The sequence below is a fragment of the Tamandua tetradactyla genome, chromosome 2 (assembly GCF_023851605.1).
Source record: "Tamandua tetradactyla isolate mTamTet1 chromosome 2, mTamTet1.pri, whole genome shotgun sequence".
Taxonomy (NCBI): domain Eukaryota; kingdom Metazoa; phylum Chordata; class Mammalia; order Pilosa; family Myrmecophagidae; genus Tamandua; species Tamandua tetradactyla.
This window is the reverse complement of record NC_135328.1, coordinates 130,723,677-130,751,071: the sequence shown is the minus strand read 5'-3', so window position 1 is coordinate 130,751,071 and position 27,395 is coordinate 130,723,677. Positions and strand designations below refer to the sequence as shown.

The following is a 27,395-nucleotide window of genomic DNA, read 5'->3' as shown; positions in this document are numbered from 1 at the left end:
CTCCTAACCCTCAAGAGGCACAGGCAATCACTGTTCTTTTCAGCAGAACATTTTTATTTTATTTTCATCTCAGCAAATGTTATCATTTGGCACCTGACTGGCATCTAATGAAAGCCCTCAGGAGAGCATGACTCAGGCAGGGTCAGTGCCAAGGGGTAGGGCAGGGTGGGGGTGGGGGGACCACTCGCAGGCTTCCATTGGTAGGTCTCAATGCTTGTGAGCCTCAGAGCACCTGCCCCTCCTCTGGTCCCATAGAACCTGTGGAGGCCTAAATTCTCCTCAGGTGTGCCAACAGTGCCGGCTACAGGTTTAGTGGAAAAGTCCAGGAAACTGCAATCTTTGCTGGGCTAGGAAGCCAAGTGGCACCTTGTAAGCAGTTCCTTCCCCTGGCGACAGATTTCCAGCTCTTGGGTTCTCATGTCCTTATGTGACATTATTTCTTGTCTCTACCTGGGCTGGAATGGAGAAAGGGCCATCCTCCCCTAGAACACAGAGAAAAAGGTATATAAGCTCATATACATTTTTCAGAGTTCAAGCATGTAACGAAGTCTGCCCAGAGAACTTCCTGCCCCCAGCTTTGCAGCCTTTGGACAGAGAGTACTTTCCCAGGATCCAGAGAAAATATTCAGATTCCATCAGTACATTTTACTAAGATGCAATTTCCAACTGTCGGGGGTGGGGTGGACTGGGACCCTTCTTAGGTCAATTTAGGATTAGCAATTCAAAGCATGAAACAACAAGAACTACATTTTAGGATCAGCAGTGGAAACAATTTCTGACGTGATCAGTACAAAGAAAATTCGGCACTCAGCAGGACAAGAGTGGGTGTTGCCTTCAGACAGTCTCTTCTCTGGAGCAGCGGAAGTGGGCCTCGGCTCGGAGTCCAGCATTCTAGCTGTCCAGCGCGCCCTCCCCGAGGTTCTGCGGGGCTAATTGACCCGACAGGCGCGGATCATGAGCAGCTGCAGAAGAATGAAAACCGGAGACGTGATGAGGCCGAACCAGAGCTCCCGGGACTGCTCCACCAGCTTCTGGCACAACAGCATCTCAAAGACGAACTTGAGGCTAAGGACCGTGAGGACCCAGAAGAGGCGGAGTACGGCCAGCCGTTTCTCTCCGTCCTGGAAGAGGCGCACAGACACGATGGTGGTGAAATAGGTGCTGAGCCCGTCAGCGGCGAAGAAGGGCACGAACACGTTCCACCAGGAGAGGCCAGGAGCCAGGCCGTCCACACGCAGTGCCAACAGCACGGAGAACGCCAACAGCGCCAGCAGGTGCACGAAGATCTCGAAGGTGGCGAAGCCTAGCCACTGCACCAACTCCCGGAGCGAGAAGAGCATCGCGCCGGTAAAGCCCCGACCGGGGTCCGAGCCGCCGTCCAGCCGAACGTTCCGGCCGCGGGGCTGCGCCTACCCTCCCCGTGGGCCTCACCGGCGCCTGCCGCCGATACGAACGAGAGACCACGAGCGAACCCGGCCGCTCCGGCCCCCAGCCCCCGGCCCCGCCGCACCGCCAAAGCCCCTGCTCGGACCCAGGACCCAGCACAGGTCGCCCACGAACTCCCGCCTCGCGCGGACGCCATGCCCCCACCGGGCGCGGTCCAAGGACGTCACTTCCGGCCGACGGCGGAAGTCGGAGCCCGCCTTTGCCGCCCGGGTGGGCGGAGCGGCCGGTTAGACTCTTTTGGTCTGGAGGACCCGCGCGGCTCTCCGAATGCCATTGCCCCGGCTTCTGGTGCTCTTCGGCAGCCAGACAGGCACGGCCCAGGATGTGGCTGAGAGGCTGGGCCGCGAGGCCCGGCGTCGGCGGCTGGGCTGCCGGGTTCAGGCCCTGGACTCCTACCCGCTGGTGAGGTTCCCTAGGGCCTAAACGGGGACGCCCGAGCAGGCCGGGGCGCCTGGCCCCTCCAGCTTCCGACTCCGGTTTGAGGGGGAGGGGAGGCTCGGGAAGAGGTTAGGACGTGGAGGGTGGGGCAAGGTAGAAGGGTGGCAGCCGCCGGGGGGTGCTTGACTCACGGATTCTCAGCGCGAGCTTGAGCCCCTTTGCCCACCACCTGAGTGAGGGCAAGGAGAGCAGGTTGCAGGGAGGGCATCTGGTCGTAACAGACAGAGGTCTTATATGTTTGTCTTTTCCTTGAGGTGAATCTGATTAACGAGCCCCTGGTCATATTTGTTTGTGCAACTGCAGGCCAAGGAGACCCCCCTGACAACATGAAGGTACGTCTGACCTGACATGGCTCCCTCTTGCTCAGGAGCTCAGATCCCCACCTTCCACCTTATATCCTCACCCTTTCCTGTGGCCTAGAGAGTCGGAGAAGCACAATAAGTGAGAGCCTTCCTATGTGTATTGCAGGTCCATGGATCTGAGAGGATGTTTTGGGGGAGACCTCGGGCTTCTGGTTGTCCTCCCTATTTTTATAGGCCACAGAATAGCCTTGTTCTCCATTGTAGCTTTTCCCATTTTTCTAGGATTGTATATTAATCTGGTCTGGGTCTTATGTGTATTCCTAGACTTCTTGGGGCATTCTTTAGTTTTGTGAATGTCTACTGAGCACCTCTTATGCTCCAATCACTGTTCAGTGCTGGGGTCCAGCTGTGAACCCAGTAGCCTTGTTTCTGCTCATGAAGCTCAGGCTATAGCAGAAGCAACAAGTTTAATAGGCAGTTACTATGCCAGGAAATATGTGCTGCTGGGGAAGTGCTAGATGTTATGGGAGCCAAAAAGAGGCATCCAGCCCTGCCGAGGGTTCAGGGTGAGTTTTCTGTTGAAGTAAGGAGTGTGAGCAGAGTCCTGAAGGCTGGATGGGGACTCACCGGGCATCATGGAAGAGGGAGCAGCCTGTGCAGGGAAGAAAGCAGGGCCCGTGGGATGAGCAGGAAGCAGCTCAGTGTGACTGAGCCAAGGTGCGCATCAGGGGAGGAAGGGAGAGAGAAGCGGGGCAGGAAGCCCCCCCCCCCCCCCACGAAAGCTGGGCAATCACAGTAAGGCACACAGGCTTGATCAGAGGGCCAGGACACTATGCAGGCCACACAGGCCTGTATTCTAACGAGACCTCCACTCGTCCACAGGGAGAACAGGGCATAAGAGAGTGAGAAGGATGCCAGAGAAGGTCTAAGCAAGTAGAGGGAGGGAAAAGTAGACATATCCCAGGGGTGATAAGAAGGTAAAATCAACAGAACATTTAATCAAACAGATGCGGAAGATGAGAAAGGTGATGGAATCACGTTGGTGATTTGAGCTCAGATGCCAGATTGGTTGTAGCTCCATTCACAGAAATCAAGAACCCAGAGGGGCAAAGTGTCTGGAAGACATCCAGGTTGGAGAAGCCCAAGAGGGCTGAGCTACGACAAGGACTTCAAACTGGAGTTAGATGTGGGGATGGCACTGTCCAGATGATCATGGAAGATGTGGGGATAGATGAAAGGGGCTAAGGAGAAGGTGAGGTGTGAAAAAAGGAAGCTCCTCCCTTCCCGGAACAGTAGCAGTGTGGGCCAAAGGGCCAATTCCGAAGGAGCAGGGTGGAGGGACCATCCCCAAGAGCAAGGGCAGGGAGTGGATACTTCAAGAAGAGGGCCTCCAGCGGTCAGTGCCGCACAGAAGTCAAATATGGCAAGGCTGAGAGGTGCCTGTTGGACTTATCGGCTAAGTGACCTTAGGGAGGACAGCTCCAGGGGCTTCATGAGGACAGAAGGCAAATTTCAGGAGATAAAAATTGAGTAAAAGATGAATAGGAAGAATCTTTTAAGGTTTTGTTTTGTTTTTTTGGTCTGTGGAAGGGGATGAGGGATTGAAAAGGAGATATTTCTAAGATGAGAGACACTTAGGCATGTTTAAATGCTGGTAGGGAAAAGACAGTAGAGAGAAAGACTAGAGACAGAAGCTACAGGACACAGTGGGGATGATTATAGTGCCAAACCTCTGTGAGGGTCTGGGTTGCCCCTGAGACAGCAGTTGCAGGGGGAGGGGAGGCCCACATCACACTGGTGGCCTTGTGGCGGTGCAGACAGCCAGGCTGGGGAGGACAGATAGGGGTTTAGAGTCAGCAAACAGGCTGGGTGAGAGAGTGCCAGAGGAGCAAAGGATGGGAACAGGCCCAGGCTGAGGGCCCTCAGAGCGCTGGCCAAGTGGGGAGGAGGGAGGCTGTCCTGAAGGAGATCACCCTCCACCCTGTGGGGAGCTGAGGTGGGGAGCAGGTTATCCTAACTCTTGCTGTCTGGGACCAATCCCACACCCCTGCCCTGCCCTCCCTAGGATGGCCCCCCTCTTCAGTTTCTCCCAAGGTGAAACCCGGTCTCCTCCCTTCCCAGCCTTCTCCCAGAGCCTGCTACCTTGGGAGGGAACAGCCTCCCTGCACCCCCATAGTCTTGACAGCTGTGGCTCTAGGTCTGGGGAATCACCATTTCTTTGTGATTTTCTGCAGTTTTCAAATTTCTTGCCATTGTAATCAGAATAAAAAAATATCCATGCTTGTTTTAATCAAATAAGGTCTTAAGGCGCCGGGGGTTGCGGTCCTAGGAAGGGTCCTGGAGGCAGCCCCTCCACCCCACCCTGCTCCTGCCTGGAGCCCACCCTGCCAGCACCTGCTAGCCTTGCTCCCTCCCAGGCAGCCTCTGGTGAGCTGGCCCGGCCCCCATCCTGCCTTCTGCCTGGTTCCCCATCCCACCATCTCCCTTCCCTCCCTCCATGTCCCTCTCATCCTCTCCCAGAGGCTGCGGGAAGCCAGGAGGTGCTAACAAGGGATTTCTTGATAGAACTTCTGGAGGTTCATATTCCGGAAGAACCTGCCATCGACCTCCCTCTGTCAGATGGACTTTGCCGTCCTGGGCCTGGGGGACTCCTCTTACACCAAGTGAGTGAGGGGTGGGGCAAGGGGCAGCAGGAGGATAAAGTGCCACTACTGAGCCTGGGGGGGAGAGGGCAGACATGGTGGGGAGTTGGGATACTCAAGTGGTGTCTTTCAGAGCAGGAGATGATATGAAAGCAGACATGCTAGGTCTAGAGGCAATGACTAAAAGGTTCAGAAGGTTAGTCTGTAGCCATCTGTCAAGATATGCAAGGCAAGGCACAGACACTTTCTAGATTTCCCCCATTTTTGTGGAAAACATTCGTTATGAGATATTTAAGACCCAAAAAAGGGCTTAGAGAACAACACAGCAGGCACCTCCTGTCCACCCTGGGTGGTAGCCATAAATGGCCACTGTAACTTCCCCCCAGGGTTTTTGTGACCAGCGTCCTCGCTAAGCAGCCTGTAGGCCTGTCTGTGTTGATTCCTGAGGAAGTGAAAGGTTTGTGGCCAGCTGACTGTCCACTACAGAGCTCAGCTGTTGGCCATGCCTTTGGCTGAGTCCAGGAGCCCCACGAGGTTGGGGAGGCCCCTGTCTTCTCAGGTGCAGGGGGATGGAGATGGTGGCAGTGTACCCCAGTTCTCCTTGGACGCTGTTTCATACAGAGCAGAACCAACCCCGTCAGGCTCGCATGTGCACAGTGGGAGTGGGGCGGGAGGCGGGACCTCCATTTACAAGGAGCCAGTAATGCCTTGGTGACCTCTTGAGAAAGGAAGCCCACCCCCAGGAAGATATGGGACCTCCTCTCTCTACTGCCAGGGAGCAAGGCTCCCCACTTCCCTGCCTTCCCAGAAAGCCTCTCCGCCACAGAGCTGGCCCAGGCCTGCCCCGCCTCACTTTCTCCACAGGTTCAACTTTGTGGCCAAGAAACTCCACCGGCGGCTGCTGCAGCTTGGGGGCTGCGCCGTCCTGCCCGTGGGCCTGGCTGATGACCAGCATGACCTAGGGTGAGTGTGTGCACCCAGTGGGCAGGCCGGGTGGACACTCTGTGCCTGTCCTGGCCCAGCACGCTCGCCTTCTCCTCACAGGTCTGATGCCGCCGTTGACCCCTGGCTACGGGACCTGTGGGAGAAAGTGCTGACACTGTACCCTGTACCCCCAGGCCTGGACGTCATCCTGCCCGGAGTCCTGTGAGTGTAGCGCCCGTCGGACACACAGCCAGGGCCAGCGGCACCACCCACCCTAGGGGCCTTCCCGCTGGGTCGGGGGTGTGTGCCCTCTAGGAGTGCCCAGGTCTGACACGTGTGCTCCCTGCCTGCAGCTTGCCCTCCAAGTTCACCTTGCAGTTCCTGCAAGAGGCCCCCAGAACATGCTTTGAGGACACCCAGGCCAGGGTGGATCCTAAGGGGCCCCCTTCGGAACTGCAGCCTTTCCTGGCCCCCATGGTCTCCAACAAGAGGGTCACAGGCCCCTCGCACTTCCAGGACGTGCGGCTGGTGGAGTTTGACATCACTGGCTCTGGGATCAGGTGAGGGCCCGCCCTACAGCTCCCCAGACCCATGCAGTGCTGGGGTTTGCCCCCTGGGCAACAGGGCGTGCTATGGCCACAGCAGAGTACAGATTGAGGGTTTTAGGAAGGTCTCCCCGAAGCCGGCGAGGCCTGTGTCAGCAGGGAGGTGTGGAGACAGCCTCAGCCTGGACCCCCAGCCCTTCTAGAGTGCTTGCCTCTCCCCGGCACAGTCCCTCCCCGACTTCCCTGGCATCCTCCCCCAACACATAACCCCTTTAGCCCCTGGCATCCTCCCCCAACACATAGCCTTCCCCACAAGCCCCCAGCATCCTCCCCCAACAAGTAAAGCCCCCATCTTCCTCTCCGCGTCATTCCTGCAGTCTTGTGTGGCTTTCCTGTACAGCTTCACTGCTGGGGATGTGGTGCTGATCCAGCCCGAGAATGCAGCCACCCATGTCCAGCGGTTTTGCCAGGTGCTGGGCCTGGCGCCTGACCGGTACTTTACTCTGCAGCCACAGGAGTCAGGTGAGCCCTGGCCCACTCTGCCCTCCTCCAGGTCCTGGGTCTGGCCCCACAGCTCCTGCCCCCATCCCCAGGTCCTGGCCCCGGCCCACCGTGGTTTCTTGCTTGCTCCTGTAGAGATCTCCTGCCCTGCACAGCTGCCCCAGCCTTGCTCTGTGCGGCACCTCGTGGCCCGGTACCTGGACATCACTACTGTGCCTCGCCGCTCCTTCTTTGAGCTCCTGGCTTGTCTCTCCCCGGATGAGCTGGAGCGGGAGAAACTACTGGAGTTTGGTTCTGCCCAAGGCCAGGAAGAGCTGTATGAATACTGCATGCGGCCCCGTAGGACCATCCTGGAGGTAAGCCGCACAGTGTGGCAAGCGCGCCCTGCCACGGGGCCAGCTGCCATCTCTCCTGAGCGATGCCACCCCGCAGGTGCTCTGTGACTTCCCACACACAGCGAGCGCCATCCCCCCTGACTACCTGCTGGACCTCATCCCGCCGATCCGACCCCGTGCCTTCTCCATTGCCTCCTCCCTGTTGGTGAGGCACCCGTGGCGCTGGGCTGCTGGGGTGGGTGGTGGGCCGAGCTGGGATGTGGCAGGGTGGGTACGCCGTGGCAGAGCACACCCTTTGTCCCCCCAGGCTCACCCCTCCCGGCTGCAGATCCTTGTAGCCGTGGTGCAGTACCGGACACGCCTCAAGGAGCCCCGCCGAGGCCTCTGCTCCTCCTGGCTGGCCTCCCTGGATCCCGGGCAAGGTGGCCTTGCACCCTGGGTTGGGGTCAGGGGCCAAGCCTGGAACCCCTCTACCATCTGCATTATGGTCTGGGATCCCTCTCCTCTCTACATCACAGCCTGTCCTTGGCATGGGGATGGGGGCCAAGCCTGTGACTCCTTCTGTCCATACCACAGCCAGTGTGGGCCCACCAGCACAGTCTGCTTCTCAGCCTGATTCTGCTGGTCCCTCACATCCCCATCTCCTGCCACAGGACCTGTCCGGGTGCCCCTATGGGTGCGTCCTGGGGGACTGGCCTTCCCAAAGACACTGGACACACCTGTGATCATGGTAGGGCCTGGGACTGGTGTCGCCCCCTTCCGAGCAGCCATCCAGGAGCGCGTGGCCCAGGGCCGGATAGGTGAGCATGGGGTCCAAGGCAGGGTGGCAGTGCAACCCGCATCTCGGGGTGACTGCTCAGGGCCAGGATGGCAGAGCTGGCTGGCCTCTGTGGCACCGCCTTGTGGCTTCCCCAGGAAACTTCCTGTTTTTCGGCTGCCGCCAGCGGAACCAGGACTTCTTCTGGGAAGCTGAGTGGCAGGAGCTGGAGGAGAGGGGCTACCTGACTCTGGTCACAGCCTTTTCCAGGGACCAGGTGGGTGTGTGGGGGAGCCCACCCACAGCCCCTGACTCCTGCCCATCCCTCCATTTTCTGACAACATTCCACCCCAGGAGCAGAAGGTATACGTGCAGCACCGGCTTCAGCAGCATGGGCCGCTTGTCTGGGACCTGCTGGACCGCCAGGGTGCCTACTTCTACCTGGCAGGGTGAGCTAGAACACCTAGGCCCCAAGCCACGTGGCGTGGCGTGGGTGGGTGGACTCAGTCCTTGTTGGAGCCCAACCTCTCTACAGGCCACTCTGAGCTCTTCAACCTGCCTCTCTAGTAGTGCCAAGTCCATGCCAGCCGATGTCGCCGAAGCCCTGATATCCATCTTCCAGAAGGAAGGTGGGCTCCCTGGCCCTGACGCGGCCAGCTACCTTGCCAGGCTCCAGCGCACCCTTCGCTACCAGGCTGAAACCTGGGCCTGAGCACGTGCCTCGGGCTGTACACCACGCTGGATGCCGTCTCCCAGGACAAGTCAGTCCAGGGTTGGGGCTCTGGGCCCCTTGTGGGACGGGGGCTTCCCCTCTGCCCACAGCCATACTCCAGTCAGCTTGGGGCTCCCACTCTCTCAGCCTCTCCCTCCCTGGCAGCCTGTGCAGCCCCTCCCTCCCTGGCACTTCTACCTCCCCTACTGCTGAGCTGGTTCAGCACCACTCGGGTTCCATCTGGGGCCAGGCTACTGCCTGCTCCCCAGGAACCCTCAGGAAGCCACCCGACATCTTTCAGGACCTGCCCCAGAGAGAATCCAGGGAGGAGTGGGGCCTGCGGAGCTCCTGAGGTGGCTGAGCCTGGAGTACTGGCCAGGCCTGAACTGCTGCCCTCATGGGAACCGTCACTATCCCCTCTGCCCCAGGCAGCCTGTGGGCAGTGCCATTCTGGGCCCCTCCACCCACATCTCTTCATGGTGAAATGCCAGGGCCATTTGGGGGCAAACACATCCATGGGGCATGGGCAGCAAGTACCCTGAGCAAGTACCTGGGGTCAGTGACAATAAATGACTATGTCTGGGCAGCTGCTTTAAACGTGTGCTTGCTTGTGTCTGGGGTTTGTTGTGGCTGGCAGGTGAACCCCTCCATGGTGGTCATGTGTGGGCGTGGACGCCTGCTGTGTATGGTGTCTCAGCCAGGCTGGGGACCTGGGGGCTTGAGGCTCAGTAGCCAACCTCTGGCTGGCTCAGCAAATGCTTGTTAGGCAGGCTTGTGTGGCCATTTTGTGGGGAGGCGGGAGTGACCCCTCCCTTCCCCCAGTGTCCCCGCCCCTGGGAGGAGCTTTTGGCTGGGACAGGAAGTTTTGCTGCAGGAATCCCGGTGAGCAGCTCACACCGTCGCTGACTCGTCCTGGCAGCTGGTCGGGCCTGCCACAGGGTCAAACAGGGTTGGGGTGCACTGTCGGCCCAGACACCCCCAGCACTGCCTCAGCACTGGTATAGGGCTGGGCCCTGGCAGCTTCCTTGCAGTGCGGGCAGGGGCATGAGGCAGAGGAGGCGGTCACTGCCAGGTCAGTACCTACAGCATGGGCCTGAGAGCCCCACGGACACTCATGTCCCCAGCCACCCCCAGTGTACCCCCCGGGCCCCAGCATCCTCATCCTCATACCTGCTCTGGGGTTCCCACCCCTGACCCAGGTCCTGGGGTACCCACCTTTGGCCCTACAGGCCCCAGCCTGGAGCATGCCAGTCCACCCTGGGCCTCTCTGGGCCCTGAACAGTCAGACACCTTGTGCCAGGGGCCTGCAGATAAAGGCGATGGTGGTGTGGCCTCTGGGACCCCCCAGGATGCCAATGAACTGGACAGTCAGCCCCTGCTGAGGGTGGCAGGTGCAGCCAGTGCCTTAGTCCTGCCTAGAGAGGGACAACAGGAGGAAGGGGGAATGGCAGGGGAGGAGGAGTGCCCCATCTGCACGGAGCCCTACGGGGCCGGCGAGCGCCACCTGGAGCTGCTCAACTGCGGCCACAGCCTGTGCGTGGGTTGCCTGCACCACCTGCTGGACTTGGGCCCCAGCACTGACGCAGGCCGCGTGCGCTGCCCCCTGTGCCGCCAGAAGACACCCATACTCGAGTGGGAGATCTGCCGGCTGCAGGAGGAGCTGCTGCAGGCCGACGGGCCCCCTCGACTCCCACCCCCCACGCCCCCTGCACTCCCGCACCGTGGCCCCGGGCTCTGGGCGGCACTGGAGCACCGCTACCAGCTGCGCTTTCTAGCAGGGACCGTGGGCGGCCGGAGCTGCCTGCCTTTCCTGCCCTGCCCGCCCTGCCTGGGCACCCGCCTCTGGGTCTTCAGGGAACGGGGCCCCTGTGCCCGCCGCCTGGCGCTGCTGGGCCTGCTGGGTCTGGAGCTGCTGGGCCTGCTGCTCGGCTTCACACCGCTGCTGCTGCTCGGGCTACTCTTCGCCCTCCTGGACCGCTCCAGCCACTGACCAGCTAACCGGGGCCCTGGGAGCACCTTGACTGAAAAGCCCAAGTGCCACCTGGTGTGGCCTTTAATCAAGAGCTGCCATCGTTAAACCCAAGGTCAGTCAGCCCAGAGGACCCCAAACCGCTCAGCCACCAGCCAGCTGGGGCTACAACAGCTGCAGCAGGGGCCGACCTGGTGGGAGGCTGAGCCCCAAGCACCTCATGATGACGGCACTGCTGGGCACTGGCACCAACACAGAGCTCCGTCAGCCGGTCGGCGCCATCCGAGAACCCCTGTCAACCTCAGGTCCCAGATAAGGGCCCGTGTGTGTTCCCTGCAGGTCAGGGTAGCCTAGGGGACAAGGGGAGGAGCCAGATTGTGGAAGCTCAGCCTACAGAGCACAGGGCCTCCTCACCTGGCTGGAGTGGGACTGCAGGGCCTCAGCCTCATGGGCCCCCACCCCATGGCAGAGGCCCATCCACTGCCCATGGCAAGGGCCACCCAGGTCCTGGGGCCCGAGAGCACCCAGTGCAGCCACTGGTCAGTGTGGGCCTCAGATGATGACCCAAGGCTGCCCAGCCACACAGCTCTCTGAAGGTCGGGCACAGCCAGCACTCTCTCAGGAAAGAGAGCACAAACAACCTGCTAAGCACAGTGCTTGGCACAGGAAGCAGCTCTTGATCCCATCCCCCACAAAGGTCTCTCCTCCAAACCCAAGCCTCACAGCAGGTCTCACGGTGGGCCCTGAAAGCGTCCCCACACCCGGCTGGCCTTTGGCCAGAGCTCAGCCCCAGGGGTTGAATCGACTCTGAGCCGTCCCACTGCAGCTGCCCCACACCGAGTGGCCAGTGCCAAGGATAGGGCCTCCCTTTGCCCAGCTGGGGCCCTCATGCCCACCTTACTTTGCCCGACACGTGGAAGCTTGTGGGCACATGCGTTCCCAGCCAGGTCCAGCACACCCGAGCTGTGTGCGGATGTGGCCTGCAGCCGGCTCGCCTAGCCCCTGCAAGCAGAGCCTCCCTCCAGTGGCTCTCAGCTGGGCCCTGTCCAGGCTACAGCCCTGGGCTTGGGCCACGGAAAGGGCCTCAGTCCAGGGAACAAGGTGCAAACTTTGGCAAAGAGTTTTAATGGCCAAGTTGGCTGCAGCGACAATGCCACGTGGGGTGGGGCCAGAAGCCACAGCGGGCGAGGAGAAGCGGCGGGCAGGGCTACTACATGATGGAGCAGGCAGACAGGGGGTTCCGCACATGGCAGGTGCAGGCGGCCCCGCAGTACTGCCGGAAGGTCTGGTAACAGCTGCCCTCGGGGTCGCCACCCCACTGACCGCCCGATGGGGCCGTCAGCGCCTCGGGTGGCAGGCGGCTCAGTATAGACGTGTTGACGGCCAGCGCGGCCAGGCCGTAGTCCGTGAAGAGCACGGTCTCGCGGCGGCAGGTGGGGCAGGAGATGAACTTGTACTTGGGACAGGACTCGTAGAGGACTTGCAGGCACTGCTCGCACACGGAGTGCAGGCAGGACAGCACGCGTGGACGCCGCTGGGTGACGTTATACGTGTGCCCACACGTGGGGCACTCCAGGGGCTCGCCCACCACCGGGGGGGGCGCCGCAGAGGCTGCCAGGGGGGCCACCGGGGGGGCCGGGCTAGGCCGCACCACGTACTGGTTCACAAGGACCTCGTCACCTGGCGCCACGCGGGGGAAGCCCAGCTCTAAGCTGCCCTTGCGGGGCCGGCGTGGCAGGGGCGGGGTGTGGGGTGCCCCTTCCAAGGTGGGCATTGCCCCCCCACACGCCTGGTTGACGATGATTTCCGTGTCTGAGGGCCAGGCACGCTTGGGCGCCAGCGCTGGGGTGGGCCGGGGTGCGGGCTGAAAGCAGGGGGCGGCCGCCGGCAGCTCAGGGAACTTCTCTGGGTGGATGCTTTTCATGGTCTCCATCTTGAGGATGACGTGGGGACCCTTCAGGCAGGACATGAGGAGGCCCGGCCAGCCACTGCCTGCCTCGGGCCCAGGCTCAGCCGGCATCCGGCTCTCTTCCATCAGACTGGACGTTCGGGTGGCCGGGGGGCTTGGGTGGGGCCGGGGGGGCAGATCAGGGGCAGCATCCTGGTCCTGCCTGGCCTGGGGGGGGCCCTGCCCGCCCCGTGGACTCCTGGGGGTGGCTGGTGAAAGCTGGGGAGGCAGGGCCCTCGCCAGTGGCCACAGTGGCCTCTCAGGTCCAGTCCTGGGAGGAGGAGGGAGGGGTGGGGGAGGGGGAGGGAGGCGAGGGCAGGGGAGTGTGGGGGGTGGCCCTGGGCTAGGGGTCTCGCCCAGGGTCTCACCCAGGGTCCCTGGCTGCTGAGGCTGCCGAGGGGGCGTGGGGGGCGCTCCCCCTGCAGCCGAGGTCAGTGGCGCCCGAGCTGGGACATTGGGGCAGGCCGGGGCTAGGAGGGCCCCATGGCTCCAGGACAGGGCGCCCAGGGAAGGCAGCTAGACTGAGCCCGGGCCGCAGGAGGACCTGAGCCGCAAGCTCGTCGGCAGGAGCGGTGGGGAGGCCGGGGCCAGGCCCGAGCTGCAGGTAAGACAGGGGGCCAGGGCAGCAAGCCTGAGCACCTCCCCTGCCCCCTGCCCCGCCCCGCCCCTCGAGCCCCAGGAAGGCCGGGGCCCCTGACCTCTGACGCTGAGCTCACCTGGGGACCCAGACCCGCAGGATTCCGGACTCATACCCCCCACGCCCCTCCTCCAGGCTGGCGCACCTGTTCTCCCGCACCGTGGGGAGGGGCCGGGCCCCCGCCCCCTGTAGATGCCCCGGGCCGCCCCCGCCCCCGCTCACCTGCCCCAGCCTGGCGTCCCCGGGCCGCGCCGCCGCAGCAGAGGTTGTCTGAAAGGCAGGCCCGGATGCGGCGCCGCGCTTCTGGGCCCGGCGCTCCGGCTCCGGCGGCTGTCACGGTCACCTCGGGAGGCTGGAGGGGGCGCGCACGACCCCCGGGGCGCGGGGCGCAGGGCTGGGCCGGGTTCGGGGACCCGCGCGGCGGCGGCGGCGGCGGCAGGTGCGAGCGGAGCGTGGCGCGCTCTGCAGCGGAGGCGCGGGGACCGCAGTGCGCGCGGCGCCCGCCCGCGCCCGCAGCGCCACCCCCCCCTCCCGCCTGGGGACCCGCGCGGGGTCCGTGGGGGCGGGGCCAGGCTGTCGGCCGCCCCTCGATCCGCCCCGGCCCTGGATCCGGCTCGTCCACGCCTGGGGTCGTCCTCTTCCCACTGGCCATGTGCATGTCAGGACCCACCAGGTCGTCCCGGTTCCACCTGGCTGACTCTGGGTTCTGATCAAGTGTCCCTGCGCCCCAGCCCGAAGGAGCCTCACAGTCCCCGAGGGCGGAGGAGCAGGGGGGCAGAGAGATGGCCCCACGCTCTGGAGGATGGGTGCAGCCTGTCGGCCGGCCTTGTTGCTGCGCAGAACAGGGTCACTCTGCTAGTTCCTTCACTCCCCCCACCTCCCGCCCGGGAAGACCCAGGAGTTTTTAGGCTGACAGGATGCCCCCAGGCTGCGCCCAGTGCACGAGGATCAAAGAGGGGTAGACAGTAAGTGAAGCATGAACAGGGGATGGGCCGGCAGACGTGCAAGAGCGCAGGGACGGACCGGGACCCACACGCCCTGGTGTCACAGTGTGGGCGAACGTGACCCCACCCAAGAGGGACCCCATTCCTTTCTGCTTTGCCATCAAGCCAGCATTCCTGGTCCCTGGGACACGCCCTCGTCCTGCGGGGAGGACAGAGGTAGGAACGAGGGCCGCGAGGGCCTTCCAAGTGTTGTCCCCTGCCCTGCCACGGCCACCATGGGCCATGCTGCTGCGCCTGTGGCCAGCACTGGGCGCTGGGCTGACCCTGGCAGTCCTTCAGCCTTTTGGCCACAGGCCCAGGTCCTGCAGGGCTGCAGATCTCAGAGGGGAAGGTTCCCTGGAAGGGAACCATATGGGCACTAAAGGGCGGAGCAGATCCCTGTGCCCCTAGGGCCAGACCCAGCTCTGCATGACCTCGAGCTAGCTCTGAGCCTCAGTTTCCTCGAACTCTCAGCCAAGGCAGGGGCGAGGGGACAGCAGATGTCCGGCAGGAGGTCCTAGCGTGGTGGAAGGGAGACTGAGGCAGTCCCAGCCAGGTAAGGCTGGGAGCCCACCGGCCCTCCGCAGGCCCACCCAAAGGGGTACTAGTCCCCAACCCCACCCCGACCCAGAGGCCCTGGCCCCTCGCCCAAAGCCCCGGCCCATCTCCCACACCCCCAATCCCAACCCCCACCCCACCCCTCCAGAGCTGGGGCGGCTGGGGCTGAGAACTGGGTCGTCCGAGGCCAACAGACCCCGAACCGGGTCTTTTGGGAAACCCTCGAGCGCGGAGGCTTCTGGGGAAGAGTTTCCACCGCCCGCACGGGATAGATTGCGCAAGCGCCGCGCTCCGCCTAGCAGCGCGGGGCGGAGCCTAGAGAGGAGGGGCGGGGACTCCGGCGCCTGCGCAATGGGCTCCGGTCATCCGCCTCCGCCGCCGTATGCCCCGCGTCCTGGCCCGCCCCCACCCAGGCCTCCGCGGTCACGCTGGCCCCCGTCTGACTTGCTGCTGCCCTCTTAGGGGTTTTCCCGGGCGCCGAGGGGTCCCTCCGGGGCCAGACCTGACGGAGCCGCTTGTGGGATCCGTGTCGAGCCCCCAAGGGGCTCCCGCTGCCACCCGGGAAGCGGACGCCGGCGCCCCGGGAGGGGACGAGCGCCGAGCCTGGGGCGCTCCTGGCCCGTGTGGCCTTCGGACGTCCCAGCCCGAGTCAGATGCGAGCCAGGAATGCCCCTTGTGCATGAAGCTCGCGTTGCCAGTTGTAACAAAAGTTGGTTTTATTCGCAAAGGCGTGAAAACCAAACATTTATCAGTTAAGAGGCGCCAAAGCCTCGGAGTGGTTCTCGCCCTCAAACACCTGCACCGCCCGCCCAGGGGCCCCACACCCAGCGCAGGCTGGATCTGGGCTCGGAGGGCCACCTGGCTTCCCTGCTGGGGCTGTGACCCCAGCCGGCCCGAGGGCGCAGGGCCTGCCTGGGTGCCTCACGACTGAGTCACCCCAGGGTGTCGGCGCCCCTCGAGCCGGCCACCGCCCACCCTCTAAGCATGGAGCCGGGGCCTCCCGGAATCTCGGAAGCCCCATTCCCGGCCCCGCCCCGGGCCCCGCCTGCCCGGGCAGGGAAAAGGCCGCAGCCAGTTGCTCAACGCCAGGCACTGGGACCTGGAGCCCCGAGGACCCAGAGCACAGAGCCGCCTCTGCCGCTGCAGGTAAGTCTCTGGCTGGCCAGGTTTTCCCTCCTCAGGGCTGGGGAGTTGGGGGGGCCTCAAAGACAGCCCCTGCTCTCCATGAGGGACTGGCTTAGATGTCTCCCCACTCCCTACTCCCCAAGCGCACACCCAACTCGGTTGCACTGGCATTGCCACCCTGGAGGAGAGAGCACCTGGAGGGGGGCAGCACAGGTCTGCAGCTCCTAGCACCCCCCACCCTCCGCTGAGCTGACATCTGCGTCTTCTCTGCCAGGCTGAGCCATGGACCCCCACGAGATGGTCGTCAAGAACCCCTACGCCCACGTCACCATCCCCCGCGCCCACCTGCGACCTGACCTGGGGCAGCAGCTGGAGGTGACTCTGCCCCCTTCCTCCCAGACGCAGCCTCTGCCCGCAGGGCCCTGCACCCCAGAGCCCACCCGTGTCCTTCAGCCCATCGAGGTCACGGGGCCCACAGGTGCCAAGGGCGCCAAGGGGGCCGTCCCCCTCCAGAGCCCACAGGCCTGGCAGCAGCCTGGCTGTACGCGACACCCAGCAGGACTCACCTACCCCGGGCGCCCGCCCGTGGGGCGTGGCGACGAGATCGCTCACCACTGCTGCTGCTGCCCCTGCTGCTCCTGCTGCCACTGCCCACCCTGCTGCCGCTGCCACCGCTGCTGCTGTGTTGTCTCCTAGCACTGCCCGGGTGCCTGGGCCCAAGGACCCCCCGGCAGGGCAGCCCCAAGGCAGCACCTGGATGTTCCAAGTGGCCGTGGTCTCGGGTACCGGCAGCTTCTCCCCTGGGCATGGACACCTGCCCACCAAGAAGGTCCCTGGAGATGGAGCTCCAGACACCGGGGGTGGGGGGTAGCAGCTCTGGGGGCGGCACCCTTGCCTGCCTCCCTCCAGGCCCAGGGCAGGCCAATAAAGTGGGTGAGCTTGGACCCTGACTCCACGCCTTCGCTGCCACCCTACTCAGGTGGGGGTCGCCAGCTGCAGGATAGAGCACCCAGCATCCCTCCACACATACAAAAGCTCCCATTATACAGAGCTTCTCCGCTCACACAGCCCGCTCCCACACAGCCTTCCCTCATACACACACAGCCTCCTCCCCATACACACACGGCCTCCTCCCCTGTACACACACGGCCTCCCCCCCATACACACACGGCCTCCCCCCCGTACACACACGGCCTCCCCCCCGTACACACACGGCCTCCCCCCCGTACACACACGGCCTCCCCCCCGTACACACACGGCCTCCCCCCGTACACACACGGCTTCCCCCCCATACACACACCGCCTCCCCCCCATACACACACGGCCTCCCCCCCGTACACACACGGCCTCCCCCATACACACACGGCCTCCCCCATACACACACGGCCTCCCCCCCGTACACACACGGCCTCCCCCAATACACACACGGCCTCCCCCCCGTACACACACGGCCTCCCCCCCGTACACACACGGCCTCCCCCAATACACACACGGCCTCCCCCATACACACACGGCCTCCCCCCCATACACACACAGCCTCCCCCTATACACGCGACCTCCCCCATACACAGCCTCCCCCCCATACACACACGGCCTCCCCCAGTACACATCCAGCTTACCCCCATACCCACACAGTCACCCCCACATATACACACATAGTCACCCCCATAAATACACAGCCTCCCCACCACATACACCCACAGTCTTCCCCCATATACACACCCTACCTACTTCCATGTACAGTGTCCCCCAGGTTCCCCATGTGTATACAACATCCTGTATATACACACAGCTGCTTTATCACACATAGCCCCTCACCCACACAACCTTCCCCCATGTTCACACAAAGCCTGGCTCCGACAGCTCCCCACACAGCCTCCCCCCGACAACTTCTTTCCATCCCGCACGCAGCCTCCCCCCACAGGCCTGTACTGTTCTACACAGCCTCCCCCTACATACACAGCACCCCCCACAAACACACAGCTTCTTCACTCACACATAGCCCCCCCACGCACACACAACCTCCCGCATGTTCACACAAAGCCTGGCTCCTCCAGGCCCCCCACAGCTTCTTCCCACCCTACCCCCACATACATGCAAGCTCTCCCTGCCTCTCGCCCACAGCCCCCCTGACATCCCAGGGGCAGAGAGGGCCTTGCCTCAGGACCCAGACGCCTTAGCCAAGGCAGGAGGAGGGAATCTCCTGCCCTGCAACACAGGGTGGGCTGGGGCCGCCTACACTCTCTGGGGCTCTGGCTGTGATTGGAGACCCCAGGAACTAGGGGAAGCCCTGAGAAAGATGTCCGGGAGACTAGGAGGGCAGTGGGTGAGGCTGGTGCTGACAGGTTTTGGGGAATAGGAGCCTAGGACGGGGCCCAGCCCATGCAAGCCGCCACGTCCCCACCCCGGCCAGGGCATTCTGTGGCTTCCTGCAGGTCCGTCCTGCTGCACTGGGTGCCTGGGTGCCTGGGAGGAGGTGGCCTGCACGGAGTCAGGAGGGGATGCGGCCGGGTGGTCAGTTCCGTGCCTCCATGTCATCCAGGTGTGTCCAGGCAGCACAGGACGCCTGTCGGGGGGCACGTGGGAGGGGCCGTGGGTGGCCGCGAGCCTGGGATGCCAGGGCAGGGAGCAAGCAGTGCCAGATCCGTGCAGCACTGAGGTTTTCAGGTGGAGGTAGGGCGTGGTCAGCCCAGCCGGCTGGACAGGACCAGCGGGTCTGTGTGCCCACTAGCCCTTGACGCAGGTGCCTGGGCACAAGGCACGGGTGTGGCAGGCGGTTCTGCATGGCACGTCACTGTGCTGGGAGCCACCCCAGCCTCCAGGTACAGCCGGGGCCTGTGCCCCTGCCTGAGGGACCCCGGCCCTGACCCAGGCAAGCTCAGAAACCCATCCAACCAGTCCAGGAGGGGCCACTCCGCATGCCTGGGCTTCCTCCCCTCCCAGGGAGGGTCCACGCTGACCCACCCCCACTGCTGCCCATGGGCCCCTCCCAGCCCCCAGCGCTAACCGCGCTGCCCCAAGCCCACCCCGAGGAGGCGACAGTGAGTGTGGCCGGGGTTGACGCCTTCGGGATTACCCCACAGGGGCCAGGCCCAGGTGACCGAACCCGGTCATGGGTTAAGGGTGGGCTGAGAAGTCGTACTTCAGTGTGTCCCTGGGGTGGAGCCCGAGGAGCAACAGGACTGGCTCTAGTGATCACCCGAGGGCTTCCTGGAGGAGGTGACTGGGGCTGAGGGCTGCACAATGGGCGTGGAGCACGCCAAGGCTCTCCCGGCAGGTAGGGGGCAGGGGTTAGGGCACCTGGAGAGGGAATGAGGGTGCCGGGAGGGTGGGCCGGGGGGAGCAGCATAGCCGGGCGGGCGGGGCTGGGGCAGACGTCTCGCCTCCTGCGGGAGGATCCTGTTGCAAGAAGGCTAGTGGCTGAAAGGCGAGCTAGTGCCTGCCTACAGCCCACCACCTGGCTCCCTGCTGCCTGGCCCCAGCTCCCACCAGTAGTGTGAGCGCCAGGGGGCAGCGGCAAGGTGCCCTGGTCTTCCCTGACCCTCCAGCAGAGCACAGGCAGCGTTGGGGAGTGGGTACAGATAAGAGTACCTTGGCTCGTCGGGGAGGGTGAGGCCACCGAGGGGCCAAACAGCCTGTGGGGGACCCTGGCGTCTGTCCCCACCCCTCTCCCTCCTGGAAATGAGGCAGCCCCAGGGGTCAGAAGCAGGCGCTGGGCCAGGGCAACAGGCTGGCACCAGTCCATCCAGGAGGGTCACAGAGGAAGGCTGGCAGGAGTGGGCTGCTGTCCCTGGCCAGCTCCTGCCCTGCACCCCCCCAGGATGCTGCAGCCTGAGAACCCCTGGGCCCCTGAAGAGGAGACAGCTGCTGGGTGCCGGCAGACCGAGTGCATCACTTGCTCTCCGACCTACAACCTGGCTGGACACCTGCCCCACCACCTCCACTGCGGCCACACTTTTGCCAGGCGTGTGTGCGGTGCCTGGACACACCGGAGCTGGAACAGCGCTGGATCCCCTGCCCACAGTGCTGCCAGAGCACGCCCGCGCCGCAGGCCGGGGTGGCCACGCTGGACCTGGCCATCAGGGCTGCACGGGAGCCACCGTGTACAGAGCCCCTGGCGCCTCCCAAAGGAGGGGCCGTCATCACCCAGCAACCAGTTGGGATCTGCGCCTCCCTGGGCCCCCAGCCTGGACACTGCTGCTGGAGCTGCGTCAGCCTCTGCTGGGACGCCCCGGGCAGCCCTGCGGTCTGAGCTCCGGCCTCAGAACCTTCAGCCCAGCACGAGCTGGAAGCCAGCAGCCTCCTGGGACCAGCCTGCTGTGGAGACCCCCAGGTCACAGCCTGCGGGTGGGGGCGGGGGTGGGGACTCTGGCCGGGATGCCTGGGCCCTGGGCTGGCCTCACCCGTGTGGGGCCTGGCTCTGACCATCCACCCAGCAGCCTGGCCAGGCCCACGTTCTCCCCCTGGCCTCAGCACAGAGGACAGCTCCAAAGGGCTCTGGCAGTGGGCCTGCTGCTAGCTAGGTGAGGTGGCTGAGCATGTCCCGGTCCCGACAGCACAGCAGGTGCGGAGGTCCCAGCCTCTCCCAGGAAAGCTGGCAGTGGCCGCAGAGCTGCAAAACAGGCATAAAAAGAGCACCAAGGCAGAGCTCCGGGGCTCAGAGAGGGTGGGGGCCGGCCTGAAGGTGCTCTGCTCCCAACTCACTTACAGGATGCTTCAGAGGGACCAGGGCAGGCACCAGCAGCTAGGGATGCTGCCCCAGCCACACCTAGGCATCCCCGTGCCGCCTGAGGGGTTGTTGCTTCCCTGGGCGGTGGATGGGTGCCAGGGCTGGGCAGATTAGGGAGAATCTGCTGAGAGGACACTTGGAAGCTTTCTCCTGCCCCTGGGCCAAAGTCCCCCAGGCATGCAGGGATGGGGCCAGACATCAGGTCCCCAGGGAGACCAGGCCTGCAGGGGAGGGGCAGCTTCACCTCCTGCCTGAGAGGGAGCAGGTCAGGTGCAGCGGGGGGAAGGAGGCAGTAGCCTGGGACAGCGGCATGGCCTGGGGGAGGGTGCCACTTGGCCCAGCACTGCCCAAGGTCCCATGTGAGCTGGCTGACCATAGGGGCTGCACACCTTTGCCCACCTGGTACCTGGTCTGCAGAGCTACGGCAGTGGGCAAGCTTTCCGGGGGGCCCCCGGCCTCCCGCCGTGCGGGGTACCATTGGGCAGGCGTGGGGTGCCCGTGAGACTGCACAGGGGCCTGCAGGTGTGTCCAGGTGCCCGGGGCCGGCGGCCCAGCCCTGCAGCCCAGCCCTGCAGCCCACAGGGAGGTCCGAGAGGGCTTGGGGCTGGGGCTCAGAACTCCAGGATGGCAGGAGAACCTGGGCTGGGGCCAGGGGGTGTCCCCCCAGGAGAGCAGCTCCTGGGTAAACATTAATGGGAGCAAGTACACAGCAAGTCATGTGTGCTCCAGCAGGTCTTTGACCTGCAACTGCTTCCACCTGCAGCTGCCTCCTCCACAGGTTGGAGCTTCTGGGCCGAGCTCGGGGCCCAGGGGCACCGAGCGTCAGGCCAGCGTCACCTCCAGGCTCAGGGTTTGAACCCCTATTCTGAGCCCCAGGAGCTAAGGGCAGGAGGGGAGGGGTGACAGAAGGGAGCACACGCTGCCCCCTGGACCCCAAGACCCAAGGCCGGGCTCTGAGAGACTCCAGGCAGAGCAGAGGAGGCAGAGGCTGCTCGAGGTGAGGTGGGGGCGCCCCTGTCCCCCGTCAGCTGGGGGTGTGGCCTGTATCAAGCCCAGGTGTCACCGTTTGGTATCAAATGTCAAAGTCTATGCTGGGACCATCTGCAGTGTCCCCACTGACACCTCATAGGAGAGGTCCCTGGGTTCCCCAGCTCCTGGCCACTTCCGGCCCACACCCCAGCACCGTGTGACCTCGGCCACCACCAGGCCTTCTTCCAGCCACACCAGCGCAGGAGCGGGTCCCCAAACTGGACTGGCCTCGCCTGACAGCCACCTGAGGTCAATGCAGCCATGCCCTTGTGGACGGAGGAAGGGGGAAGGCACCGAGGCCAGCAGGGAGGGTGGTGTCTGATGCCCCACGGAGGCCTGCTCAGCTGGGGAAGGGGTGGGCACAAGGGAGTAGACAGGGAGAGGGCATAGTTTTGACCTGCCCTTTCCCTCACCAGGTCTGGACCTGGGTCTCTCCCTGCCCAAAATCCATGCCACGTTCCCTCCCTGGGGGCCAGGGCCCCCTCCCCACTGTGGGCACCATCAGACTGGTGGATCAGAGTCTGGAAAACGCAGGTACCAGGAGCCCCTGTGCCCAGCCTCAGCCTGCCCACTCCCCTCCCTGGCCCCGCCACCACCGTCTTCACCCCAACAGCATGTACTGGGTAAAGGAGGGGGGAGGCCTGTACCTCCACAGCTCTTCCCTGATACCTGGCCCTGTGCAGCCCTGGCACCCCCACTCCTGTCCTCCAGCCCACACCCCTTAGGCCCCAGTCCCTCTACCACCCTGTCCCTTTTGCCCCCGCCTGGGAGTCCTGGAGAGGATTGAGCCCCTGGCCCTAGCTGACTCAGATCCCTGCAGGGACCTCTGGTCCTGTCCCAGCCCCAGAGGAGGGAGGCTCAGATCCCTGGGCCCTCCCACAGCTGAAGGACCCTGGCCAGTCCTGGAAAGGTAAGCGGGAGATGAGACAGCTGCCCATGGGTTCTGATGCCCTGGGGCATACTGTGGGAAGACAGCTGGGCAGGGAGGGCAGGGAGAGGGCAGGCGCCCTGGAGATCCCCATGCACTCCAGCACCGGGAAATACAGTGTCCCCAGCCCAGCCTGACTCTGCTCCCCTCACCTGGCCAATGAGACTGCTGGGAAGGCTCCAGGGGTTGTGTGTTCTGCCATTGCCAGAGGTGGGGAGGGCTGTGACCCATAGGGACAGAGGGGTGCTGTGCCTGGGAGGGATGCTGTGCCTGGGAGGGGTGCTGTGCCTGGGGAGGGTGCTGTGCCTGGGGAGGGGTGCTGTGTCTGGGAGGGGTGCTGTGCCTGGAGGGTGCTGTGTCTGGGAGGGGTGTTGTGCCTGGGGAGGGTGCTGTGTCTGGGAGGGGTGTTGTGCCTGGGGAGGGTGCTGTGTCTGGGAGGGGTGTTGTGCCTGGGGAGGGTGCTGTGTCTGGGAGGGGTGTTGTGCCTGGTGAGGGGTGCTGTGCCTGGGGAGGGGTGCTGTGCCTGGGAGGGGTGCTGTGTCTGGGTATGCTGTGTCTGGAGGGTGCTGTGTCTGGGAGGGGTGTTGTGCCTGGGAGGGGTGCTGTGTCTGGGTATGCTGTGCCTGGAGGGTGCTGTGCCTGGGGAGGGTGCTGTGCCAGGGTAAGCTGTGCCTGGGGAGGGTGTTGTGCCTGGGGAGGGTGCTGTGCCTGGGGAGGGGTGCTGTGTCTGGGTATGCTGTGCCTGGAGGGTGCTGTGCCTGGGGAGGGGTGCTGTGCCTGGGGAGGGGTGCTGTGCCTGGGAAAGGGTGCTATGCCTGGAGGGTGCTGTGCCTGGGGAGGGTGCTGTGTCTGGGGAGGGTGCTGTGTCTGGGAGGGGTGCTGTGTCTGGGAGGGGTGCTGTGTTTGGGAAAGGGTGCTATGCCTGGAGGGTGCTGTGCCTGGGGAGGGTGCTGTGTCTGGGGAGGGTGCTGTGTCTGGGAGGGGTGCTGTGTCTGGGAGGGGTGCTGTGTTTGGGAAAGGGTGCTATGCCTGGAGGGTGCTGTGCCTGGGGAGGGTGCTGTGCCTGGGGAGGGGTGCTGTGTCTGGGAGGGGTGCTGTGCCTGGAGGGTGCTGTGTCTGGGATGGTGCTGTGTCTGGGAGGGGTGCTGTGCCTGGGGAGGGTGCTGTGCCTGGGGAGGGTGCTGTGCCAGGGTAAGCTGTGCCTGGGGAGGGTGCTGTGTCTGGGAGGTGTGCTGTGCCTGGGGAGGGTGCTGTGCCTGGGGAGGGTGCTGTGCCTGGAGGGTGCTGTGTCTGGGAGGGGTGCTGTGCCTGGGGAAGGATGTGCCCTGAGGTCAGCGTGCCCTGTACCTGCAGAGCTCAGTGTGACCCACCGGGTGTGCTGTGGGCTGCTTGGCCTCCTCAAGGCTTGTGGCCTCCTGGGCAGCCTCTACCTCTTCGTCTGCTCCCTGGATGTGCTCAGCTCTGCCTTCCAGCTGCTGGGCGGTGGGTGCCCGGGCAGGTGGGTGGGGGCAGGGGTGGGTGGGGGTGGGCCTCGGCTGCTCCTAGCAGCCCCCACTGCCTCTGTCCTGGCACAGGCAGACTGGCTGGAGACATTTTCAAGGACGACGTGGTGCTGTCCAATCCCGTGGCCGGGCTGGTCATTGGTGTGCTGGTCACGGTCCTCGTGCAGAGCTCCAGCACGTCCTCATCCATCGTGGTCAGCATGGTGGCCTCCAAGTGTGAGTGCACCCCGATCAGGGACAGGCGGTGAGGGGGGGCAAGGCGTGCGGGGCTGACGCAGCCCCCCACAGTGCTGACTGTCCGGGCGGCTGTGCCCATCGTCATGGGCGTCAACGTGGGCACGTCCATCACCAGCACCTTGGTCTCCATGGCACAGTCGGGGGGCCATGATGAGTTTCGGAGGTGAGTGGGAGGGTGGGGGTGGGGGTCAGGGGTGTGGGACGAGGGTTATGGGATGGGCAGGGAGGGGGTCAGGCAGGGCAGGGGTCTGGGCAGGGGTCTGGCGGGGCAGGGGGCAGGGGTCCAGGCAGGAGTCCCAGGGGTGAGGAGGGCAGGGTAGGGCAGGGGTCCGGGCGGGCTCCGGGCAGGGTGGGGCCAGGCCCCTGAGCCGCCGTGGGGTGCAGGGCCTTTGGCGGCTCGGCCATGCACGGCTTCTTCAACTGGCTCACGGTGCTGGTCCTGCTGCCGCTGGAGAGCGCGGCGGGCGCACTGGAATGGCTGAGCGCACTGGCCCTGAGCGCCACCAGCTTGCAGCACAGGGGCCGAGCCCCTGACATCCTCAAGGTGCTGACGCAGCCCCTCACACACCTCATCGTGCAGGTGAGGTCAGCGGCTGCCTCCTGGGTCCCCAGGTCCCGGTGTCCTCAGGGAAGGCTGCGGAGGGGCGGGTGCTGGGCTGGCCTTGGGGGTGTCCGGGTGCCAGGTGCATCCTCAGAGCCTCCCCGCCCCCCAGCTGGACACCGACGTGCTCACGGGCAGCGCTGCGGGCAATGCCACCAATGGCAGCCTCATCAAGCGATGGTGTGGGCCCAGGGGGGACTCGGTGAGGCACTCGCACCCCAGACCCCACCCTGGCTCCAACCGCTGAATCACGCCCCCTCTCCGGTCACCCTGGGTCTTCTGGGCCCGTCCTGAGCCGGCCCTGCTTCCCCAGAGCGCGGGGGAGAGCAGCGCGTGCGGGGGCGCCCTCGGGCCCTGCCCGGAGACGAACAGCACTGCCCCTGCAGACCTGCAGCCCTGTGAGCCACCGCCCGGCCCCGCCCTACCCACGCCCCGCCCCCTTCCCCGCCCCGCCGCGCTCACTGGCCTGCCCCGCCCGGCCCAGCCCAGCCCCGCCCGGCCCCGCCCTACCCACGCCCCGCCCCCGGCCCCGCCCCGCCGCGCTCACTGGCCTGCCCCGCCCGGCCCCAGGCCACCACCTGTTTGCGCGCACCGAGCTCACCGACCTGGCCGTGGGCTTCATCCTGCTGGCCGCCTCCCTGCTGGCGCTCTGCACCTGCCTGGTCCTCGTTGTCAAGCTGCTCGCCTCGGTGCTGCGCGGGCGCATCGCGCTGGCCGTGAGGACTGTCGTCAACGCCGGTGCGGGGCGGGGGCGGGCGCGGCGGGGACAGCCGGAACACCAGCCCGGGCAGGGCTGACCCTGTCGTACCAACCCCATCCCCACCCCCCACCCCCGCCCCAGACTTCCCCTTCCCGTTGGGCTGGCTCAGCGGCTACCTGGCCATCCTCGTGGGCGCCGGCCTCACCTTTGTGGTCCAGAGCAGCAGCGTATTCACAGCCGCCATCGTGCCGCTGATGGGTGAGCACCTAGGCGGCCGGGCTCTGTGGGGCCACAGCGGGGGAGCGGGCTGGGGCTGGCCCTGCGGTGACCTCTGTCCTCCCCAGGGGTCGGGGTGATCAGCATGGAGCGGGCGTATCCCCTCTTTCTGGGCTCCAACATTGGCACCACCACCACGGCCCTGCTGGCAGCTCTGGCCAGCCCCTCGGACATGCTGCTCAGTGCCATCCAGGTACCACCAGGGTCCTCAGACTCACTCCCTCAGTCCAGCTGCAGCACTGGGGCTGCCCCCCGAGGTCATCCCCTTGAACAGAAGGCACACGGCCCCTACCTGTGGCTGCCATCTTGGACCTCCAGCCCCCTGGATGCCCAGCCTCTGCCCCCGCAAGCCGTGGCACTGCCCATCCTGCCCTGCTGTGCCAGCCCATACCTCCTCCAGGGCATGCTCACCTCCCGCCTCCCTTCTCTCTGGCAGCCCCCACCCTGAGCTGAAGGACTCTCTCCCCACCCCCTACTCGTGGCTCTGTGTCCCCTCGAGGCCAGCCCTGGCCTTCGGCAAGAGCTCACCCAGGGACTGAGGGGAAGGTGGGAGGGGTGTCGGGTGCTCTCCCGGCGTGAGACTTTGCCCCTGTGGGAGGGGCCGCACCCAGCTCCTGCATCCCCAACTGGAGGGCTGAGGAGGGCACAGGGAAATGTGCCCACCCCTGGCCGGATCAGCACCCCCAGATGTCACCTCCTGGCCTGGGGCGCAGGGGGCTTTCTCCCCGGGACATGGCCGGGGCCCTCTGACCTGACACCCCTCTGCCGCCAGGTGGCCCTCATCCATTTCTTCTTCAACCTGGCTGGCATCCTGCTATGGTACGTGGTACCCGCCCTGCGGATGCCCATCCCATTGGCCAAGCACTTTGGGGACTTGACCGCCCGCTACCGCTGGGTGGCCATTGCCTACCTGCTGCTCAGCTTCCTGCTGATCCCGCTGGCAGCCTTTGGGCTCTCCCTGGCGGGTGACACTGTGCTGGCTGCGGTCGGGGGGCCCCTGCTGGGGCTGCTGCTCCTGGTGGTGCTAGTGACCGTGCTGCAGCGACACCGGCCGGCCTGGCTGCCCCGTGGCCTGCGCTCCTGGACCTGCCTCCCCCGCTGGCTCCACTCGCTGGAGCCCTGGGACCGCCTGCTGAGCCGCTGCTGCTCCTGCAAGGCCTGCCGGCCCCCTCCTGCCGCCAAGGAGGCCCACTGCTTCGACAACCCCGAGGTCCTGGCCTCCCAGCCCTTGTGACCGGCCAGTCCCTCCCTCTCTGCCCGCCCCGTACCCCCCACCCCCGCCACAGTGCAACGGGACAGGGGACCCCAGAAGCAGTGGACTTCTGTACCTGTCTCCCCTTGTTTGCAAATAAAGGAAGCTGTGGCCCAGGTGTGGCCCAGATGCCGGATGTCTTCACTCACTCGTCCCCTCCCACCCCCCCCCCCCCAGGGATGCCTGAGGAGGGGCCCTGGGCTCCAGGGAAGGTTTGGGGCTGGAGCCAGCTAGTGCTGCCCCCTCGTGGACATGCAGGGGCACTCAGGGGAGCCTGCGTGGAAGCACGAACAGAGGTGGCCCCCTGAGCACCGGCTGT

At 64.8% G+C, this 27,395-nt stretch overlaps 7 protein-coding genes across 14 annotated transcripts; 5 read left to right on the top strand and 2 right to left on the bottom strand.

The window, feature by feature from the left end:
- Positions 1–158: 158 nt before the first annotated feature.
- On the bottom strand, positions 159–1,525 carry TMEM203 (transmembrane protein 203). Its single transcript, XM_077148936.1, has 2 exons — positions 748–1,525; positions 159–482 (listed from the first exon to the last, which is right to left on the bottom strand). The coding sequence occupies exon 1, from the start codon at positions 1,338–1,340 to the stop codon at positions 930–932; it is 411 nt and encodes a 136-aa protein (XP_077005051.1). The 5' UTR covers positions 1,341–1,525; the 3' UTR covers positions 159–482; positions 748–929.
- A 104-nt stretch (positions 1,526–1,629) lies between these two features.
- Positions 1,630–9,188, top strand: NDOR1 (NADPH dependent diflavin oxidoreductase 1). 8 transcript variants are annotated; one of them, XM_077148927.1, is made up of 15 exons: positions 1,630–1,848; positions 2,139–2,216; positions 4,752–4,849; positions 5,693–5,791; positions 5,873–5,974; positions 6,106–6,312; positions 6,698–6,819; positions 6,934–7,154; positions 7,231–7,338; positions 7,441–7,555; positions 7,787–7,933; positions 8,049–8,167; positions 8,245–8,339; positions 8,458–8,651; positions 8,904–9,188. In XM_077148927.1, the coding sequence occupies exons 1-14, from the start codon at positions 1,714–1,716 to the stop codon at positions 8,600–8,602; spliced, it is 1,791 nt and encodes a 596-aa protein (XP_077005042.1). In that variant the 5' UTR covers positions 1,630–1,713; the 3' UTR covers positions 8,603–8,651; positions 8,904–9,188. The 8 variants fall into 8 exon arrangements, with proteins under 8 accessions (XP_077005042.1, XP_077005041.1, XP_077005043.1 ...); XM_077148932.1 differs by adding an exon at positions 4,486–4,613 and having other exon boundaries at positions 1,716–1,848; positions 2,188–2,216; positions 8,458–9,188; XM_077148933.1 differs by adding an exon at positions 4,486–4,613 and having other exon boundaries at positions 1,834–1,848; positions 8,458–9,188.
- Positions 9,189–9,441: 253 nt separating this feature from the next.
- Positions 9,442–12,790, top strand: LOC143673880 (ring finger protein-like). The gene has a single exon (XM_077148934.1). The coding sequence runs from the start codon at positions 9,690–9,692 to the stop codon at positions 10,590–10,592; it is 903 nt and encodes a 300-aa protein (XP_077005049.1). The 5' UTR covers positions 9,442–9,689; the 3' UTR covers positions 10,593–12,790.
- Positions 11,688–13,496, bottom strand: RNF208 (ring finger protein 208). Its single transcript, XM_077148935.1, has 2 exons — positions 13,379–13,496; positions 11,688–13,117 (listed from the first exon to the last, which is right to left on the bottom strand). Exon 2 carries the CDS (start codon positions 12,604–12,606, stop codon positions 11,782–11,784), a length of 825 nt encoding a protein of 274 aa, XP_077005050.1. The 5' UTR covers positions 12,607–13,117; positions 13,379–13,496; the 3' UTR covers positions 11,688–11,781.
- A 222-nt stretch (positions 13,497–13,718) lies between these two features.
- On the top strand, positions 13,719–16,772 carry CYSRT1 (cysteine rich tail 1). Its single transcript, XM_077148923.1, has 3 exons — positions 13,719–14,695; positions 14,727–15,843; positions 16,097–16,772. The coding sequence occupies exon 3, from the start codon at positions 16,105–16,107 to the stop codon at positions 16,516–16,518; it is 414 nt and encodes a 137-aa protein (XP_077005038.1). The 5' UTR covers positions 13,719–14,695; positions 14,727–15,843; positions 16,097–16,104; the 3' UTR covers positions 16,519–16,772.
- A 2,573-nt stretch (positions 16,773–19,345) lies between these two features.
- RNF224 (ring finger protein 224) lies at positions 19,346–22,031 on the top strand. Its single transcript, XM_077135673.1, is given in 3 exon segments — positions 19,346–19,773; positions 19,776–20,155; positions 21,997–22,031. Coding segments are annotated over 2 exon segments (429 nt in total). The 5' UTR covers positions 19,346–19,643; the 3' UTR covers positions 20,075–20,155; positions 21,997–22,031.
- Positions 21,483–27,207, top strand: SLC34A3 (solute carrier family 34 member 3). The gene is made up of 12 exons (XM_077148922.1): positions 21,483–22,114; positions 22,401–22,490; positions 23,862–23,990; positions 24,083–24,226; positions 24,299–24,410; positions 24,632–24,827; positions 24,961–25,061; positions 25,176–25,246; positions 25,419–25,586; positions 25,690–25,806; positions 25,893–26,017; positions 26,597–27,207. The coding sequence occupies exons 1-12, from the start codon at positions 22,030–22,032 to the stop codon at positions 27,056–27,058; spliced, it is 1,800 nt and encodes a 599-aa protein (XP_077005037.1). The 5' UTR covers positions 21,483–22,029; the 3' UTR covers positions 27,059–27,207.
- Positions 27,208–27,395: the final 188 nt, after the last annotated feature.